The sequence below is a fragment of the Neomonachus schauinslandi genome, chromosome 10, assembly GCF_002201575.2.
Source record: "Neomonachus schauinslandi chromosome 10, ASM220157v2, whole genome shotgun sequence".
Lineage (NCBI taxonomy): Eukaryota > Metazoa > Chordata > Mammalia > Carnivora > Phocidae > Neomonachus > Neomonachus schauinslandi.
In genome coordinates this window covers 49,666,197-49,686,017 of record NC_058412.1, presented here as the reverse complement: position 1 = coordinate 49,686,017, position 19,821 = coordinate 49,666,197, and the positions used below count along the sequence as shown (strand labels likewise).

The window sequence follows — 19,821 nt, the reverse complement described above, 5'->3', positions numbered from 1 at the left end:
TTAAGGTAGGCTAGCCTAAGCTATGATGTTAGGTAGGTTAGGTGTATTAAATGCGTTTTCAACTTACGGAATTGTCAATTTATGATGGGGTTTTATCAGGACATAACCCCATCATAAGTCAAGGAAGATTTGTACTGGCAAATTAAGTGTTAAGTGTCTGCCTTCAGCTCAGGTCATGATCCCAGGGTCCTGGGATCAAGCCCCACATCAGGCTCCCTGCTCAGTGAGGAGTCTGCCTCTCCCTCTCCCTCTGCCCCTCCCCCTGCTCGTGCTCTCTCTTTCTCTCTCAAATAAATAAATAAAATCTTAAAAAAAAAAAGAAAGAAAGAAATATACACAATGACGAAGTTAGGTTTATTTCAGGGAGGCAGGCTCATGCAATATTCAAAAATCAGTCAATGTAGGGGCGCCTGGGTGGCTCAGTCATTAAGCGTCTGCCTTCGGCTCAGGTCATGTTCCCAGGGTCCTGGGATCGAGCCCCGCATCGGGCTCCCTGCTCTGCAGGAAGCCTGCTTCTCCCTCTCCCACTCCCCCTGCTTGTGTTCCCTCTCTTGCTGTGTCTCTGTCAAATAAATAAATAAATAAAAATCTTAAAAAAAAAAAAATCAGTCAATGTAATCCACCAAGGTAAAGATGAAAAATCACATGAACATATAATCAATGCAGTAAAAGCACTGGACAAAATTCAACATTCTTTTATGATAAAATTCTCAGAAAATAGGAATAGAAGGGAACTTTCTCAGCTTCATAAAAAGCACTGCAAAAACCTTAAAATGCTATATTTACTGGGGGAAAACGTGAATGCTTTCTAAGATCAGGAAAAAGGCAAAGATGTCACATTTTCACCATGGTGAAAATGTCTAGAAGTTCTAGACAGTGAAAAAAATAAAAGAATAGGCATACAGAGCAAAAAAAGAACTAAAACTGTCCCTATTTGTAGATGACACTATTATCTACATAGAAAACTCCAAGAAATCTACAAAAAAAAACTCCTATACCAGTGAGTTCAGCAGTCACAAAGATACAAGATAAACATACAAAAAAATAATTATGTCTATATACTAGCAACAAACACAATGACACCAAAATTTTAAACATAATATCATTTACAATCACTTTTCTAACAAAACACATACTCACTTTGTATGTTAACCACTACATAATGCTGATGAGAAGAAGCCTAAAGAAAGCTAAATACACTGAGAGACATTCCATGCTTAAGGATTGAAAGACTCATGAAGTAAAGATGTCAATTCTCTATAAAATAGGATGTAGAGGCTTAATCTAATTCCTATCAAAATCTCAGCAAGATATTTTTGTAGATATAGACAAGAATATTCTAAATTTTACATGGAAAAACAAAATAACTAAATTAGCTAAAACTTGGGGCGCCTGGGTGGCTCAGTTGTTAAGCGTCTGCCTTCAGCTCGGGTCATGATCCCAGGGTCCTGGGATCGAGCCCCACATTGGGCTCTCTGCTCAGCAGGAAGCCTGCTTCTCCCTCTCCCACTCCCCTGCTGTGTTCCCTCTCTCGCTGTCTCTCTCTGTCAGATAAGTAAATAAAATCTTTAAAAAAAAATTAGCTAAAACTTTTGAAAGAGATTTAAGTGGGAGGAATTAGTCTACCCAATATCAAAACAGTAATCAAGACTGATATTAACAGAGGAACAGACACACAGATCAACACGAAAGAAAGAACCTAGAAATAGATCCACACCAATAATGCCCAAGAAATTTGTTGTTGTTGTTTTAGAGAAAGAGAGAAGCACGAGTGGGGGGGAGGGAGTTGAGGGAGAGGGAGAGAGAGAATCTTAAGCAGGCTCTATGCCCAGAGCAGAGCCCCATGCAGGGCTTGATTCTCACGACCTTGAAATTATGACCTCAGCCGAAATCAAGAGTGGGACGCTAAGGGGCACCTGGGCAGTGCAGTCAGTTAAGCGGCAGACTCTTGATTTCAGCTCAGGTTATGATCTCATGGGTTGTGATATCAAGCCCCACGTTGGGCTCTGGGATCAGCACAGAGTCCACTTGGGATTCTCTCTCCCTCTCCCTCTGCCCCTCCTACTCATGCTCTCTCTCTGTCTCTCTCCCTCTCTCTAAAAATAGATATATCTTTTAAAAAAAAAGAGTCAGATGCTTAACCCACTGAGCCACCCAGGTGCCCCCCCAAGAAATTTGACAAAGGTGCAAAAGCTATCGGTAGGGGAAAAACAGCCTTTTCAATAAATGGTACTAGAGCAATTAGCCATCCATAGACAAAAACAAAATCTTTGAAGTAAGTCTCAATCCTTACACAAAAATTACAAAATTACAAAAATTAACTCAAAATGGATCACAGATGTTACATTTTAGTAAAACTATAAAACTTTTAGGAAAAAAAAAAAACAGGAGAAAATCTTCAAGATCTAGGGCTAGGCAAAGAGGTGTTAGAATTGACACCAAAAGCATGATTCATACAAGGAAAAACTGATCAATTAGACCTCATCAAAATTAAAAACTTCTGATCTGCAAAAGATCCTTTTAAGAGAGTGAAAAGACAAGCTATACAACGGAATAAACTACCTGCAAACCACATATCAACAAAAGACTAGTATCTACAATACATCAAGAATTCTCAAAAACTCAACATTAAAAAAACATCTAATTAGAAAATGGGCAAAAGACATGAAGAGGTAATGCAACACAGTGGATATACATATGGCAAATAAGCATATGACAATATGTTCAACATAAATAGCAATTAGGGAAATGCAAATTAAAACCACAATGAGATATTACTATACATGTTATCAGAATAACTAAAATAGGGCGCCTGGGTGGCTCAGATGGTTAAGCATCTGCCTTCAGCTCAGGTCATGATCCCAGGGTCCTGGGATCGAGTCCTGCATCGGGCTTCCTGCTAGGTGGGGAGCCTGCTTCTCCCTCTGCCTCTGCCTCTCTCTCTCTCTCTGACTTTCATGAATAAATTAAAAAAAAAAAAAAGAATAACTAAAATACAACAGTGACAATACCAAATGCTAGCCTATCAAGGATCTGAAGAAACTCGAACCCTCACACACTGCTGGTGGGAATGTAAAATGGTACAGACAGTTTGGAAAATAAGTTTGGCAGTTCCTCAAAAAGTTAAACATAGAGTTACCATATGCCCCAGCAATTCCACGCCTAGGTATACACCCAAAAGAAATGAGAACATATGTGCACACAAAAACCTTTACACAAATGTTTATAACAGCTTTACTTTTAATAGTCAAAAACTGGAAACAACCCAGATCTTCTTCAATGGGTGAATAACTGAACAAACTGTGGCACAGCCATCCCGTGGAATACTACTCAGCAATAAAAAGGAACAAACTATAGATACACCAGCTGGGATGAATTTCCAGGGAATTAATGCTGAGTGAGAAGTGCCAATTCCAAAAAGTTACATACTGTATGATTCCATTTATATAACATTCTTGAAATGACAAAATTATAGAAAGAGAAGACAGATTAGTGGTTGTCAGGGGCTAAAGAAGGGATGGAGACAAAAAGAAAGCGATTGTGTCTGTAAAAAGGCAATGTAAGGGATCCCTGTAGTGATGGAAGTATTCTAAATCCTGACCTTGAAGACACAATGTCAATATCTTGGTCATGATATAGTGTACTACAGTTTTGCCAAATGTTACCATTGTAGGAAACTGGGTAAAGGTACAGGGATCTGTGTATTATTTCTTACAACTGCACGTGAATGTACAATTATCTCAAAATGAAAATTTTAATTTTTAAAAAAGCAAATAATGTATATAGTCACAGCCACATTTACCATTTAAAATGCTTCTAATAGCCTATTTTTCTTTGGGTTTTAAGAGCTCTTCTCATTTCACTTTCCTCTTACTTTTACTACTCCAATGCCAAAAGATTGTCATTGTACACTTCTTCCTTACAAATGTCAAGAAATTCCTCTACCTCATCAAAAACAAATTGCTTGGCTAGTTCCCTTATTTCTTTCCTTTTTTAAAAATATGTTACATAGGGGCGCCTGGGTGGCTCAGTCGTTAAGCATCTGCCTTCAGCTCAGGTCATGATCCCAGGGTCCTGGGATTGAGCCCCGCATCGGGCTCCCTGCTCCGCGGGAAGCCTGCTTCTCCCTCTCCCGCTCCCCCGCTTGTGTTCCCTCTCTCGCTGTGTCTCTCTGTGTCAAATAAATAAATAAAATCTTTAAAAAAAAAAGTTACACAAACATGTCTTTCCCAAAATCAAACTCCTTACCAAAAATGTTTCATAACATAGATTCAGTCAACCTCGATGTCTGCTGTTTTTACTCATTCCTATTGCTTGATAAGATCATATTTTATATCAATACCTTTAGAATTTTATTGTTTATTGGCAGTAGAGCTATCCCAGCAAGTGGAAGTTAGCTGCACTGTGGTAATTCTTGTCTTCTTAGATGTTTTGCTGAATAATATGTGTTTTAAAGTTCTAAATTACAGGAAATAGAAGGGGGGTACAAAAACAAAAAGCAAGCACAAATATAAGGAAAGAAACAAAGGTACAATTTGAAAAGAGAAAAACAAAGAAGCAAGTTTCAAAAATAGAGATATTGAGAACAAAAGGAGTAAAGACACCTGGCTTGCAACATACTAAAAGATGTCAGTGCTCCATTAGATAATATAGTGCCAAAAGATGTATTTTAATCACAGAGTTTGTCATGTTCCAAGTATATAAAAGCACAATCAAAATTAGAAGCCCGTGTTACTCCACAGCTTCTTAATCAAAAACAAATATAGCGAAAGAGCTTGTATTTGTAAGCCAAATCATCATTTTTGGCAAATGGCCTTCATCATTTATCTAACATACAAGAGAACATTTATCTAGCATTCTAAGCACTGGAAGCATCTAAAAACTCAAAAAATGATAGAACTGTTCTTTAAAAAAAAAAGTTTGTTGTCATTGTTTTTACTTTTGCTTTAATCCATTGATCAATCTAGATTATCAAATCACAGTCGTGACTAAGGGTAAATTCACTACAGTGCAAGGTACATGTTAATGTGATTATCTTCAAGACTGAAAGGCAAGCAGGTATTTGTAACAGAGTTCAATCCATATGTATCATCATAAATCACATTAAGGTAATCTAGTTGGTTGCACTGTGAGAGATCTTGTTCACTTGGATGTTTCACCAGATAATGTGTATTTCAATGTTCTAAATTTTAGTTATACAAATATGTATGACATGCTTAAATTTCTTTTATCAGTCAGGCACCTCGGGGGCTCAGTCGGTTAAGCGTCTGCCTTGGGCTCAGGTCATGATCCCAGGGTCCTGAGATTGAGCACATTTAGCTCCCTGCTCAGCGGGGAGTCTGCTTCTCCCTCTCCCTCTGCCTCTCCCCTGGCTTCTGCTCTCTCTCGCTCACTCTCTCAAATAAATAAATAAAATCTTTTTAAAAAAATTATTTTATCAATCATTATGCTCTTGGAGTTGCATATTTCTTTTTTTTTAATTTATAAACCTAGAACAGGGTAGGTTCCAGGTAAATACCCTCCTTAGTGAGGCATACATTTTCCAGACAGTATATTCCGAATTGTATAGCTTAAGGCAAACATCTATGGTTACTTTATTCACCGGCAAATTTTTTTTAAATGTTTTATTTATTTATTCATAAGAGTCAGAGAGAGAGAGAGAGAGAGGCAGAAGCAGAGGGAGAAGCAGGCTCCCTGCCTAGCAGGGAGCCCGATGCGGGACTCGATCCCAGGACCCTGGGATCATGACCTGAGCCGAAGGCAGACGCTTAACCATCTGAGCCACCCAGGCGCCCTTCATTGGCAAATTTTTAAACAGCCAAGGTGGGTTGGTTATTTTTTAACATCAAATTTAAGATTATTCCAAATAAAATCATTGTGGACTTAACAGCATTTATTTCAATGCTAGAACACATCCCAAATTACTTCGAAAGAAGAATCTTTGCCTCATCATTGGATATTCTCACTCTACTTCTTCTGGAGGAATAAGGTGGCTTGTATCAGCCTCTTCAATTTTCATCAACAGGTATTAATCCACCCACAGCTGGTTTAGCTCTATGCTTAATTAAAAATAGAGGCAAGTGATACATTCAGAAAAACAGACAAAAAAATACCTAACCTTGAACTTACTGATACTCTTTTTAACTATCAAAAACCTTGACTATTAAAAGTAGGACTTCTGAAGAATTTACCAGCATATATGCAATGCATATACTCTTCCACATCAGAAATCATGGAGACTGGATACATATACATTTTACTAAGGAAAGGGAGATAGAGTTCATAAGATTCTCAAAGTGATCAATGATCAAAAAATAAAAGGGCAGGGGGATAATGCACTTTCAACTTCCACTATAGGTATTATAAAATCTATGCCTTTATTAAGCCAAGACCAGGAGAGAACTGAATTCCTTTGGCTCCCTGCAGATCTGCCTTTACTAAATTGTATTTGGTTATGCCATATGCTTTCACTAAAGGCCAATATAAGAAACAGCCTGTCACATATTGCTGCATTTACTATATGGATATTAAAGTTACATTATACAGGGCCTTCTTTGTGAGGACATATGGGAGAAAGTTCTCTGGTCTTACTCCTAACCAAGAATAGCTGTGCTTCTCCTTAAGCAACTACTTTTTTTTTTTTTTTTGGTAAGATTTTATTTATTAATTTATTTGAGAGAGAGAGAGAGAGAAACAGCACGAGAGGGGAAAGGGTCAGAGGGATAAGCAGGCCCCCCTCCGAGCCGGGAGCCCGATGTGGGACTCGATCCCAGGACTCCAGGACCATGACCTGAGCCGAAGGCAGTCGCCCAACCAACCAAGCCACCCAGGCACCCAAGCAACTATTTTTTAATTTTACAACACCATGATTCAAATAAAAGAGCATGTCTCTTTTTTGCACTATCTGCTGGAAAGCCTAGAGCCAAACTGATGGCCTACCTTCAGAAAATGTACAGACCTTCAAATATGAATCTTTTAATTGCTCTTGACTTCATAGTCTTCTTCCTACCTTTGTTTTCTCATACCCCAATTTCCTCACCATTTTTGATGTATCTATTATGTGCACTTTTTAAATCATGTAGATTTCTAGAAATTGTCTAATTCCTTTCTAGAACAAGGCAAGGGGAAAATCAGAAAAAAAAGAGAGACAAAGAACAGTCAACTGTCAACCAGAATAAGAGATGATTAGTCAGATGTGGCAGAAATATTAAGTTACCTGCAGTTAGGGGAAAACATCTACCATTTACAATTCTGCAGAAATGGAAAATATAAATATAATTATAAAATAAATATAATTTATAGATACACATCACAAAGTGCTTTTTAAAAATAGCCAAAGTATTAAAATATTTCATTACTGTTGTCCCTAAATTCTCCTTCATTCAAATACTGGAACTAAGTTCATGCAATACTGGTGAGTCTTTGAGCAAACTGTCGTCTTTGTTTTCTAAATACTCCGGCAGATACTACTTTAAAATGGCTTTACTCCTGGCTCAGTCGTTAAGCGTCTGCCCTCAGCTCAGGTCATGATCCCAGGACGGGTCATGATCCCAGGGTCCTGCGATTGAGCCCCACATCGGGCTCCCTGCTCAGCAGGAAGCCTGCTTCTCCCTCTCCCACTCCCCCTGCCTGTGTTCCCTCTCTCACTGTCTCTCTGTCAAATAAATAAATAAAATCTTAAAAAATAAAATAAAATAAATAAATAAAAAATAAATAAAATGGCTTTACTCTTCTTTCCCACTGCCGTGAAACAAATCTCTAAGAAATTACCTATTAATAATCACCTCAAGTCTCATGTGCTTAAGCTCAGCTCTGTGTGTAACTCAGTTTTGATTTTTACTAAGTCTTCCCCCCACAACTATCTCTGCTATTTCTCCCAATCAAATTTACAATGTCGGGGCGCCTGGGTGGCTCAGTCGTTAAGCGTCTGCCTTCGGCTCAGGTCATGGTCCCGGGGTCCCGGGATCGAGCCCCGCGTCGGGCTCCCTGCTCCACGGGAAGCCTGCTTCTCCCTCTCCCGCTCCCCCTGCCTGTGTTCCCTCTCTCGCTGTGTCTCTCTCTGTCAAATAAATAAATAAAATCTTTAAAAAAAAAAAAAATTTACAATGTCATCACTGCTCAGCATCTCAACCCCAAATCACAAATTTCATAGATAAGCCACTCACTAATTTTATTTATTCAAGTTGCCTTCAGCTGAAAGCTTGATTATGGTATATGATCAAATAAATTATTATATCATTAGCAAATACTATAAATTGTCAACTTCGATGACGTAAAGAATCAGAAAATCTTTGCTTTCCTCAACAACCTAAAGTTCATGTATATCATATTCCAAACTAAAATTATGTCATAAACATCATCTAAAATTCTAAACTGCTTTCAAAACCATACTAAATAATTGTCCTTATCAATAACTTTTTGCAACGAATTCATATGTGAAGAGATGCCATAATATTTTAAGGTAAGGAATTTACTAAAATATTGACAACCTGATTTGTTAAGAATTTTATTTGTATATAAAGCAGCCTTATCTAATGTTACTGCAATTCCCCACGCCAAATCTTCTGATTTCAAATTATCAATCTCCTGATACAAGATATTTTTTAAAGATTTTATTTATTTAGTTGAGAGAGAGAGAGAGAGCACAAGTGGGGAAAGAGGGAGAAGCAGGTTCCCCGCCGAGCAGGGAGCCCGATGCGGGACTCGATCCCAGGACTCCGGGATCATGACCTGAGCCGAAGGCAGACGCTTAACGACTGAGCCACCCAGGAGCCCCTGAAATAAGATTTTTTTTAATTCTCTTTTAAAATGTCTGCTTAGGGGTGCCTGGGTGGCTCGGTTGGTTGGGCGACGCCTTCAGCTCGCGTCATGATCCCAGGGTCCTGGGATCGAGCCCCACATCGGGCTCCCTGCTCGGCGGGAGGCCTGCTTCTCCCTCTCCCGCTCCCCCTGCTTGTGTTCCCTCTCTCGCTGTCTCTCTCTCTGTCAATTAAATAAATATTTTAAAATAAAATAAAATAAAATGTCTGCTTATTCATATCCCCTTGCAACTAAAATAATGAAAAGCAAGTTTGAAGCTTTCATTCCTTAAAAAACAATGGTTTCTTTGTTTTAGTAATCAAAATTTACTGCGTTCTGTATATTCCTGGTGTATTTAAGCAAAGCATAACAACAAAAGGTTCTTTACTGATGCTGCAAAATCAAAGAAAAATACCAATTTTACAGAAAAATAAGCAAAGAATATAGACAGTACACACACACACACAGATAATACAAAAAAACCTTTAAACATATGAAGAGATGTTCAGCCTCACTCAGTAAAAGTACCAATGAAAACTACACTGAAATACCATTTAACATTTATCATATTGGCAAAAAATCAAGTCTAATACACACTGTGTGGAAAGAACTATGGAGAAATGAGCAATATCATAGACCGCTAGAAGGAGAGCAAAATAGTCAAACCTCTGAAGAGTGTAATACATACCAAACTATATATATATACATTCACCAGTTTACCCAGCAAGCACTCTTTTTTTTTAAAGAATTTTTTTTAAGATTTTATTTATTTATTTGAGAGAGAGAGAGAAAGCAAGCATGAGCCAGGGGAGGGGCAAAAGGGGCAGGAGAAGACCCTGAGATCATGACCTGAGCCAAAGTCAGACGCTTAACCAAGTAAGCCACCCAGGCACACCACTCCCCCTCCCCCAGCAATTACTCTTCTGGGGATCTACCCTAAAGTATAAAGTATGAAAAGTACAATAAGAAATAACAAATGGGGGTGCCCTCTCCTTCTGCCTCTCCCCTCTCTTCACACACCCACACATTCTCTAAAAAAAAAAAAGAGAGAGAAAGAAATAAAGAAGAAATGACAAATGTTCATGGTTAATCATTGCTGCATTATTTCAACCAGCAAAAGACTAGAAATAACCCCACTATACAGAAATAGGGGACTGGCTGAATAGACCATGGTAGACTCACATAATGGAATACTATGTAGTTGTTAAAAATAAGGAAAACCTCTACATACAGGTATGGTCATCTCTCCAAAATATATTGATGAGCTGCAGAACTATATATAAAGCATATTACTTATTGTATGAAAAGGGAGAAAATAAAATTATAAATGCTTATATTTGCATTAAGAACACAATAGAAGAATAAACAACAAACTAATAAAATGGGGAAATAGGGGGAATGGGAGGAAAAATTAAATAAAATATTTCAAATCCAGACAAATAAAGATAATTCATCTATTCGTTTTTTTATTTTCAACATTATATTTCCAGGAGATTAGTTTCACCAGCATTATATATTGGATCTGATAACTAATAAACTCTTGATAGTCACCAAAGGAATGACAGCCAAATACTATCCTCCCATTTAACTTCTCTCTATTAGTGTTTGTGTGGTCTGAATCTAATTAATCAGATGACACATCAGAATAACCTTCCACTGGAAGAACTTCAATGAAAATTTCTGTTTATTTAGGTCAAAAAACTCAGACACAGAGTCCGTTGCTAATTGAACCAAATCAGTACTGTCTTATCAGCTACAAGATGGCTTTTTCAGTTTTTCATTTTTCCAATTTGCTTAAAAATTCAATGACATTATTAAAATAAAACCTAACTTCTCTTTATCAAACCACAAAAAAGTCATTCTCCTACTCCATATGGTAATGAAACTTATTTAATGTTACCTACCCCCTTTTCCCCAAATGTACAATTCTAATTTTCTGAATGTTAAGCTTTATTTATACAATGTGCACTTATAGTATTTTAATCACTAGATTTATCATACTTAAATTTGCAAACTTTTAACAACATGACACAAAATACTAAACAGGTTTTAGGGGCCAATTATTTTAGATTACACTTTTGATTGCTGAAGAAAAAGAGGAACTATAAAATTATATGTAATTCTAAAAAATAAACACATATGTTGAAGTTTTCCAGATGTTCAGTTTTATTTTTTCTCGAAAGCCTGGTCATATTTTTTAAGACAGTTAATCTACAAATCAGTTAATCAACCCCCAGATAATTAACAGTTTGTGGTACAATTCTTGTATTCTATTCATTCAATAAATATTTATTGAGCACCAACTGTACATCAGGCACTCTTTCAGGTTCCCAGGATACAGCAGCAAACAAAAGAAACAAAATCTCTCCCCTCCTGGAATGGAGGAGCCTATGTGTAAAGCAGGAGTTTAAGTGCTATGAAGAAAAATAAAGTTCCGGGTGCCTGAGTGGCTCAGTTGGTTAAGCGACTGCCTTCGGCTCAGGTCATGATCCCGGAGTCCCGGGATCAAGTCCCGCACTGGGCTCCCTGCTCGGCAGGCAGTCTGCTTCTCCCTCTGACCCTACCCCCTCTTGTGCTCTCTCTCTCTCTCTCTCTCTCAAATAAATAAAATAAAATCTTTTAAAAAAATAAAAATTAAAAAAAATAAATAAAGTTCCTCATCCTTTACTCCCTATCCCAATAAATGGCAACCACACTCACCCAGTTACTTAAGCAAGAGCCTTGGAATCATCCTTGATTCTTTTCCTTCAACCCTCATAATTAATCCAACATTTTGGCTCTACTTTCTTTTTTTTATTTATTTATTTTTATTTAAATTCAATTAACAGGGGGTGCCTGGGTGGCTCAGTCGTTAAGCGTCTGCCTTCGGCTCAGGTCATGATCCCAGGGTCCTGGGATAGAGCCCCACATCGGGCTCCCTGCTCCATGGGAAGCCTGCTTCTCTCTCTCTCACTCCCCCTGCTTGTGTTCCCTCTCTCGCTGTGTCTCTCTTTGTCAAACAAATAAATAAAATCTTTAAAAAATAAAAAAAATAATAAATTCAATTAACAATATAATGTATTATTGGTTTCAGAGGTAGAGGTCAGTGATTCATCAGTCTTCTATAACACCCAGTGCTCATTACATCATGTGCCCTCCTTAATGTCTATTACCCAGTTACCCGGCCCCCCCCCACCCCTCTTGGCTCTACCTTCAAAATGTATTTCAAATCCAGCTACTTCTTATCACCTCCTCCCAACACTTTATCGCATGCCACAGCCACCTCTTGCCTCTCATTACTGCAAATACCCCTTGACTGACTTCCCTCTTTCCTCTCTTACTCCATCTCCACACAGCACCCAGAATGTTCCTTGTTTAACCTAAGTTAGAGCATGTCACTCTGCTGCTCAAAACGCTCCTGTACCTCTTTCTTAGTCTACATGATCTGGACCCAGACTGATCTCCTACCGTTGCTCCCACCATTATGCTTCTCCTGAGGGCTTTCACACTTAACTGTGCCCTCTGTCTGGAAAAGACTTCTGGAGAGTCACATGGCTTGCTCCTTCACTCTAGTCAAACCTTTGCCAGAGCAACTTTTTCTAAACACCTAATCAAAAACAATACCCGACCATGTGTAACACTAATCACTAAATAGCATTACTTTATGCATCTGTTTGCTTGTTTATTCTGAGTGTTCCACAAGAATGTTAAGGTCCATCAGGGCAGGAACCTGTCTGTGTTGCTCCCTGCTGTACCCCAGAGTCGAGAAGAATATCTGGTGCATAAAAGTTGCTATTTGTTGAATGAGTAAATTCATGGATAAAGCCACTAAAACGATATAGCTGTATAATATATAACAATGTATGAAACTGTATATAACATAGTACATAGAGTATAGTACTCTCCTAATACCTAATGTAATAAAACGGATACGGAAAAAGTTAAAAAGTATGCAAATATAAGAGTTTTGACAGGGTGGTAGGATTAAGTTTTTGTTGTCTGTTTCTTCTATCTTTTTGAAAGTCATGTAACATTTAGAATTAAAATATAAAAATGTTCCTTTTAAAAGGGAGCTATTATTGGGGCACCTGGGTGGCTCAGTCGGTTAAGCAGCTGCCTTCGGCTCAGGTCATGATCCCGGGGTCCTGGGATGGAGCCCCGCATCAGGCTCCCTGCTCAGCAGAGAGCCTGCTTCTCCTTCTCCCTATGCCTGCAGCTCCGCCTACTTGTGCTCTCTCTCTATCTCTCTCTTTCAAATAAATAAATAAAATCTTTAAAAAAAAAAAAAAGGAGCTCTTATTAAAAATAAGCAATCAGCAATGAGAGATCATTTCTTTCCCCTCACTGATTGTCAAGGAGGATTATATCAGAATCACTGGAGGGGCTTTTTTTTTTTTTTTAATATTTTTTTAATTTATTTATTTGAGAGAGAGAATGAGAGAGAGAGCATGATGGGGGGAGGGTCAGAGGGAGAAGCAGACTCCCTGCCGAGCAGGGAGCCCGATGCGGGACTCGATCCAGGGACTCCAGGATCATGACCTGAGCCCAAGGCAGTCGCCCAACCAACTGAGCCACCCAGGCGTCCCTGGAGGGGCTTTTATAACTGTGTCCTAATCTCCTCCTCCATTCTCCACTCCATCCCAAAATAATTATTTGATGGGTCTGACCACTGATGAATATTATATCCCTCAAATAGGTGAGTAAAGAAAAAAAAAAAAGGCGAAGAACCACTAAACTAACATAACTCCCAAAACAGAAATACTTAAGTCCACAGAGCAAACTCAAAGGTAACAGGGCAGAAGATGACTCACACTATCTGAGTAACTACTACATAGCAGGTACCATGAAGAATATGCTTTATCTCCTTTTTTTTTTTTAAATACTGTTCCTATAATGTACATGGCATCATCCTCATTTTAACAGAAGAGAAAAATTTGTCCACTCAAATGCTAAGTTCCTTATAAAAATAATTAATAGCTTAAAGAGGTCCACGCATGTGCCAATAATGACAAGGTCATGAACCAAGGATTCTGCTTCACAGGTTTCTGTACAACTTAGGTAAGAGGGGACGCAGAGGATGGAAAACAAAGCCATGTGGCCAAAGGCACGAAAGTAGTAAATGCAGAAAACAGGTCCCCATATTTAATTATCAAATGACATTGAACAAAACAGCAATTGAAAACATCCCAATTTGTTTTCTGTAAGAGACAGCTTTACAAACAACTTAGCTAAATAATCAAGATAAAAAATTGTCCCTAACCAATAGTACAGGTTTGTAACAACAAAATATATAAAGCAAAAGTCTAAAAGGAAAGCACAAGCAAAAAAAACATTTTTAAGATAGCCTGGACGACAAAAAATTAAGCTTCTGTGCAGAAAATGATACCATCAAGAAAATGAAAAAACAAATCACAGAATGGAAGAAAGTATTTGCAAATCATTTATCAGGTAAAAGACATATCCAGAATATGTAAAGAACTCCTACAACTCAACAATAGAAAGACAACCCAATTAAAAACTGAGCAAAGGATCTGAATAGACTTTTCTCCAAAGAAGATAAACAAATGACTAATAAGCATGTGAAAAGATTAGCCATTAGGGAAATGCAAATCGAAACTAGAGTGAACTGCAGCTTCAAACCCACTAAGACAGGTAATATTAAAAAAAAATCATACGAAGTGATGACAAGAATGTGGAGAAACTGGAACCCTCATGCATTGCTGGTGGGAATGTAAAATGGTGCTGACATTTTAGAAAACAGTTTGGCAGGGGCGCCTGGGTGGCTCAGTTGGTTAAGGTTCCAACTCTTGGTTTCAGCTCAGGACATGATCTCAGGGTTGTGAGACTGAGCCCGCAGTGGGCTCCATGCTGAATGGAGCCTGGCTGCTCACCTAGAAATTCTACCCCTATGTATATACCCAAGAGAAATGAATACATATGTCCACACAAAAATTAGTACAATCATGTTCATAGAAGCAGTGTTCTAACAGCCCCAAACAGAAACAACCCAAATGTCAATCAACTCATGAATAAATAAAATGTGGTATATCCATACAATGGAATACTACTCAACAATAAAAAGAATTGAAGTACTGACACAAGCTACCACATGGATGAGCCCTGAAAATATTATGCTAAGTCAAACACACACACACACACACACACACACACACAACCCCACACTGTACAGTTCCATTTATATGAAATATCCAGAAGAGGCAAATGCATAAAGACAGAAAGTTGTGATTGCCTGGGGAGTGGGGAAAGAATGGAGAATGACTACTAATGGATGTTGAAGTGATGAAAATGTTCTAAAATTAAATTATGGTAATGGTTATACAATTCTGTGAATATACTAAAAACCAGTGAATTATATACTTTAAAGGGGTGAACTGTTTGGTGTATTAATTATATCTCAATAAAGCTATATATTTTTTAAGAATTTTATTTTTTATTATTTTTTTAAGATTTTATTTATTTATTTGAAAGAGAATGAGAGAGAGAGAGCATGAGAGGGAGGAGGGTCAGAGGGAGAAGCAGACTCCCTGCTGAGCAGGGAGCCCAATGCAGGGCTCGATCCCGGGACTCCAGGACCATGACCTGAGCCAAAGGCAGTCACTTAACCAACTGAGCCACCCAGGCACCCCTCAATAAAGCTATATTTTTAAAGGCTGTATATTTCACTGTTAAATTTAAAAGCTTAAAAACAAAATCTTAAATAGCATAAAAGACTGAATGTTAATTGCTAGTACCCAAAGAGCAAAATGAGGAAATGACTTCTACTGAATAGTGATATGAAAGAAGACTAGAAATAAGCGATGGGATTTGAAAAATGAAAATATGGAGCTATCGTTCATGAGTGATTTCTGATCAATATTTTAGTATTAGCACTACAGAGCAGGAATCAATATTATTTTAAAAACAAGACAGGTCCTGGGGTGCATGGGTAGCGCAGTCAATTGAGTGTCCAACTCTTGAATTCGGCTCAGGTCACGATCTCAGGGTTGTGAGATCGAGCTCCGCGATGGGCTTAGCACTCAGCACAGAGTCTGCTTGAATTTCTCTCGCTCTGCCCCCTCCTGCTCATGCATGCATTCTCTCTCAAATAAATTTTCTTTTTTAAAAAGAAATTAAAAATAAAAATAAAAAAAAAATAAAAGACAGGCCCTAATGTCTTATGGGCCTCTTTCCTCATCTGCAAAATTAGGGCTTGCAGCTAACAAAATAATTTTTAAGATGAAGACAGAGAAGGGGCGCCTGGGTGGTTCAGTCATTAAGCGACTGCCTTCAGCTCAGGTCATGATCCCAGGGTCCTGGGATTGAGCCCCACATCAGGCTCCCTGCTCAGTGGAAGGCCTGCTTCTCCCTCTCCCACTCCCCCTGCTTGTGTTCCCTCTCTTGCTGTGTCTCTCTCTGTGAAATAAATAAATAAAATCTTACCAAAAAAAGATGAAGACAGAGAAGAAAGAGACGGCTGCTTTCCCAAAAGAATTTGTTAGGCAACAGCCTCTATATGTGTGGATATGCTTGGGCCTTTCAGAATACAGTGAAACAGGAGAGGCACTCCCTTATGATATATGGGAATTGACTACCATTGCATGCACTGTTCAAGATTAAAATAAGGAGAGCTATACAATGAAAAAGTCAAGCCACTGTGGCTCCTCAAACAAAAACGGGTAAGACTGGAAGACTAATTTGGTATCCCAGAAGGGAAAGAAAGCAAGTAATGATTCACAAGCAACAGCCGGCAAAGGAAAGACTGGTTAGGCAATGTAGCTAAGTGGATTTTTGTGAAGAGCAGATATTGTGGGGATGGGTATACTAATCTTACATTTACCACAACTACTGTTCTTCTCTTCTTCAGTTCCTCTTCAGTTAGAAAACCCAGCTCAGGAACAGCTAAGAATCTAGTGCTTTAGAAATGCTACTTCAAAAGATGGAAGAAATGGAAAGGACTATGAAGAGCGGTAGAGGAATTTGAGATTTACAGTTGAGGGGAAAGTTAAGGAAGAGAGCCTAATGCCTTAATCAAACCTATGTAATGACTGTGATGGAAAAACAGAGGGGATAATAATGATGGAGGGGCATCCAGGGTAAGGCGTGGGCTCTGAAACATCAAGTCTGTGCAAGCTGCTGCCTCTGAATGGGATAAGGGAAAACGGTGAGATCATCCCCTATGAATATGGGCAGAAACCACCTAGACTAAAGACAAAAACTGGGTACTAGTACTTGCATTACAGGATGTTCAAGTGCTTGAATCTTGGGGATGACAGTAAGATTTAGGGTTACCTGCCAAACACAGGATGAGGCCAAAAATTAAGAGCCCCTAATAATGATCCACGGAGTCAGGAAAAGCAATTAAAACTGGTAGGATAGGGCAGTCATTCTCAAACCCCTTTTTTTTTTTTTAACCATGTCCCTTTAGGGCAAAAGATCCCATAATCCACCTACCCCTACAAAAGTCCACCTTCTAGGGAAAAAAAGAACTCAGTGATAACAATGAAGTAAATTTTAGGGCAAATGGGTAACATATTTTAACCATAATGCATATATCCTAAGTCAAGACACTAGAAAATTATAGGCCGAAATTCAGTTGAACAGATATGCATTATGATTCAGTGGAGGGTTAACATAATAAATCACAACAAATTACACTGATAACACTAAATTAAAGTCACTTATCATATAAACCAAGAACGAGAGCAACTGAAAACCACAACCAACTCAAGACAATATTGATGGTGTTCTGATAAAGAATCCTTCCTAAAAACTCTGGTAATTCCAACTGCTCCAGTGGGAACTTTGCTTGGCTGCGAACTGCAGCTCAGTAGCCAAATTTCTTAGTAAAATACTGAAACAGCAACCTCAGTAACTCCAGTAACATTTTGTGCTATAAAAAACCCAATGTTAATAACCATTAATAATGCACTTAGAATACTAGTAAGTAGTCTGTAGTTTTTATAAAAGATTATGAAATAAGGATCATTCACCCTTTAGAGCTCAAGAAAATGGGAAAAGAAAGGAGTATGACAGTCACGATCCCAATACAATAAAGGGACTACTCAGGATGGTCATGACCAGAGAAGGCACAGAGGGAAATAGGCTAACAATGTGCCCGAGAGAAGAAAGATGTGCAGGTGGAGATGAGGAGTAAAGCCTCCAGCCTGCTCCTCCTTCATTCAAACACTCTTTCATAGGCAACCCTCCCCATTGAAAAAAAAAAAAAAAGGCAGTGAGTAATAACTCCTTTTTTGAAGGGAGGAACAGTGTCCCAAGACTGTACAAGCTGGGTAGGAGAATTATCTATCTACTGACTGCATGGAGATCAGGAGGTACAACAGAAAGGATGAAGATGAGTTAGTTCCAGGGCACTAGTAAACAGAGGGGAAAGGGAAAGGTGACTTGAAATTGAATTTGGTGAGTAATTAACAGGAAGTACAGACAGATGATAATCACCAATGGAGACATAACAACAGAGATTAAGAATGCAGACCCTGGATCCAGGCAGCCTGAGGAGGAATCACCACTCCCCCACTTTCTGTGTGACCTTGGACAAGTCACTTAACATCTCTGTGCCTCATCTGTAAAATGAGGGGAATAATAATATCCACCTAATAAGATTGTTCTGCGATTGAAATGTTTCATTTGTAAATTGCTTAATACAATGTCTTGCACTGTACATAGTAAGTGGTGCCTGAGTTTTGATAAATACACGAAGTTGAGGTAGGTGGAGGTTTGTTTTGACATCTACAAATAAAATGGGGGTGAGGGGGCAAAGTAAGAGTAGAAGGGGTAATAACTTTTTCTCAACGATGAGACTACCATAAGGCTGCACCTTTGGAAAAGGTCTTCCTACTAACAGGGTTCAGCAAGTACCCCGTCCCAGGAGAGGGGCGCGGGTTGAGGGAAACTTCCTTCCTTCCAGGCCTAAGATTTTCAGAAACTCGTTTCTGAGAAGTGGCTGTGATTTTAAGAAGGCACGAGTTTAACTTCCGATCATCAGGCCGTGGGTGAATTTATGTTTTGTCTGTTAAGCAGGACTTATGTCTAGGACAGGATGGGGTTTGAGTCGGAGGGGAAGGGTGATGTCCCCAAGGGGAAAATCTGCTAAAAGCCACCATCTGCCGGGCGCGCTCTAGTCGCCCAGCTCCGTGCTAACCTCGGAGGGAGAACCAAGACTGCCCCAGCCTGGAGGAAGGCAAGAGGAGCCTCCAGAGTAACTGGGCTTTGGGCGCCGGCGGTCGAGGAGGGACCCACGTCCGGGCTGTGGAGGGAGACCCGCCTCGCCGAGGGTGGAGGTCGCTCGCTGGGATCCTCGAAGGGAGGGGCCGGCGCTGGCCCTGCGGGCGACCGGCCGGGCGCAGAGCCCTGAAGGAGCCTGGCCCCTGTCCCGCCCGTGCCCGCCCATCGGTGGCCCGGGTTCCCGGGTTACCTGAGGGTGGGCCCGATGCAGGCCGTGTCGGTGCTCTCGATCTCTCGCAGGATCCGCTCGTGCTCCGCGGCTGTCTCCAGGCTCTCCGCCTCCGCCATCTTACCCCGCTCCATAGACTGGGGGCGCCCGGCAGCGCGTCCCCTCCTTCAGCTCCCCTCACCTTTGGCTCCCTCTTTCACCCTAGGTTCCAGAGCCTCCCCAGCCTCCGGCTACCCGCAGGACGACCCCTCCCTCGGGCTCGGCACGCCCCCTTGCATCACCGCGTCCGCCGACGTCCCGCGCAACGCCTGCTGGGACCTGTAGTTCTCTGGGCAATGACCGACTGAGTCCTGCTCATTTATTTTTTGAATCCACAAATGCGTGTAGAAAACGCCACTATAAGCCAGGAACAGTTAACGACACCGCATGTGCAACGGTAACCAAGTCAGGCAATGGCACTGATTCTACAAATTCTTGTTTAAGACCCTTGCCACAAAGTGCACAAGGCCCTGTACACGCGAAATATAAAGAACAAACTGGGTTTCTGCAGATAGCGATCTTACAAGCTCTCAGGGGGAGAAAGCTGGAGAATCCCCAAACTAAGAAATAAGACAGAATGTGGCTGTGAGCCA

The 19,821-nt window shown here is 39.8% G+C and overlaps 1 protein-coding gene across 4 annotated transcripts in view; it reads right to left on the bottom strand.

The window, feature by feature from the left end:
• The window catches only part of EXOC6B (exocyst complex component 6B), a 618,113-nt gene extending 598,686 nt beyond the window's left edge, over positions 1-19,427 (bottom strand). For 3 of the 4 annotated variants that reach the window (XM_021699246.2, XM_044918888.1, XM_044918887.1), the window contains exon 1: positions 19,211-19,414. In XM_021699246.2, coding sequence (XP_021554921.1) covers positions 19,211-19,323 — 113 coding nt within the window. In that variant the 5' untranslated portion in view covers positions 19,324-19,414. Of the gene's footprint in view, positions 1-19,210 lie in introns of all 4 variants that reach the window. The other variant, XM_021699245.1, reaches the window with a different exon arrangement.
• Between the last annotated feature and the right edge of the window lie 394 nt (positions 19,428-19,821).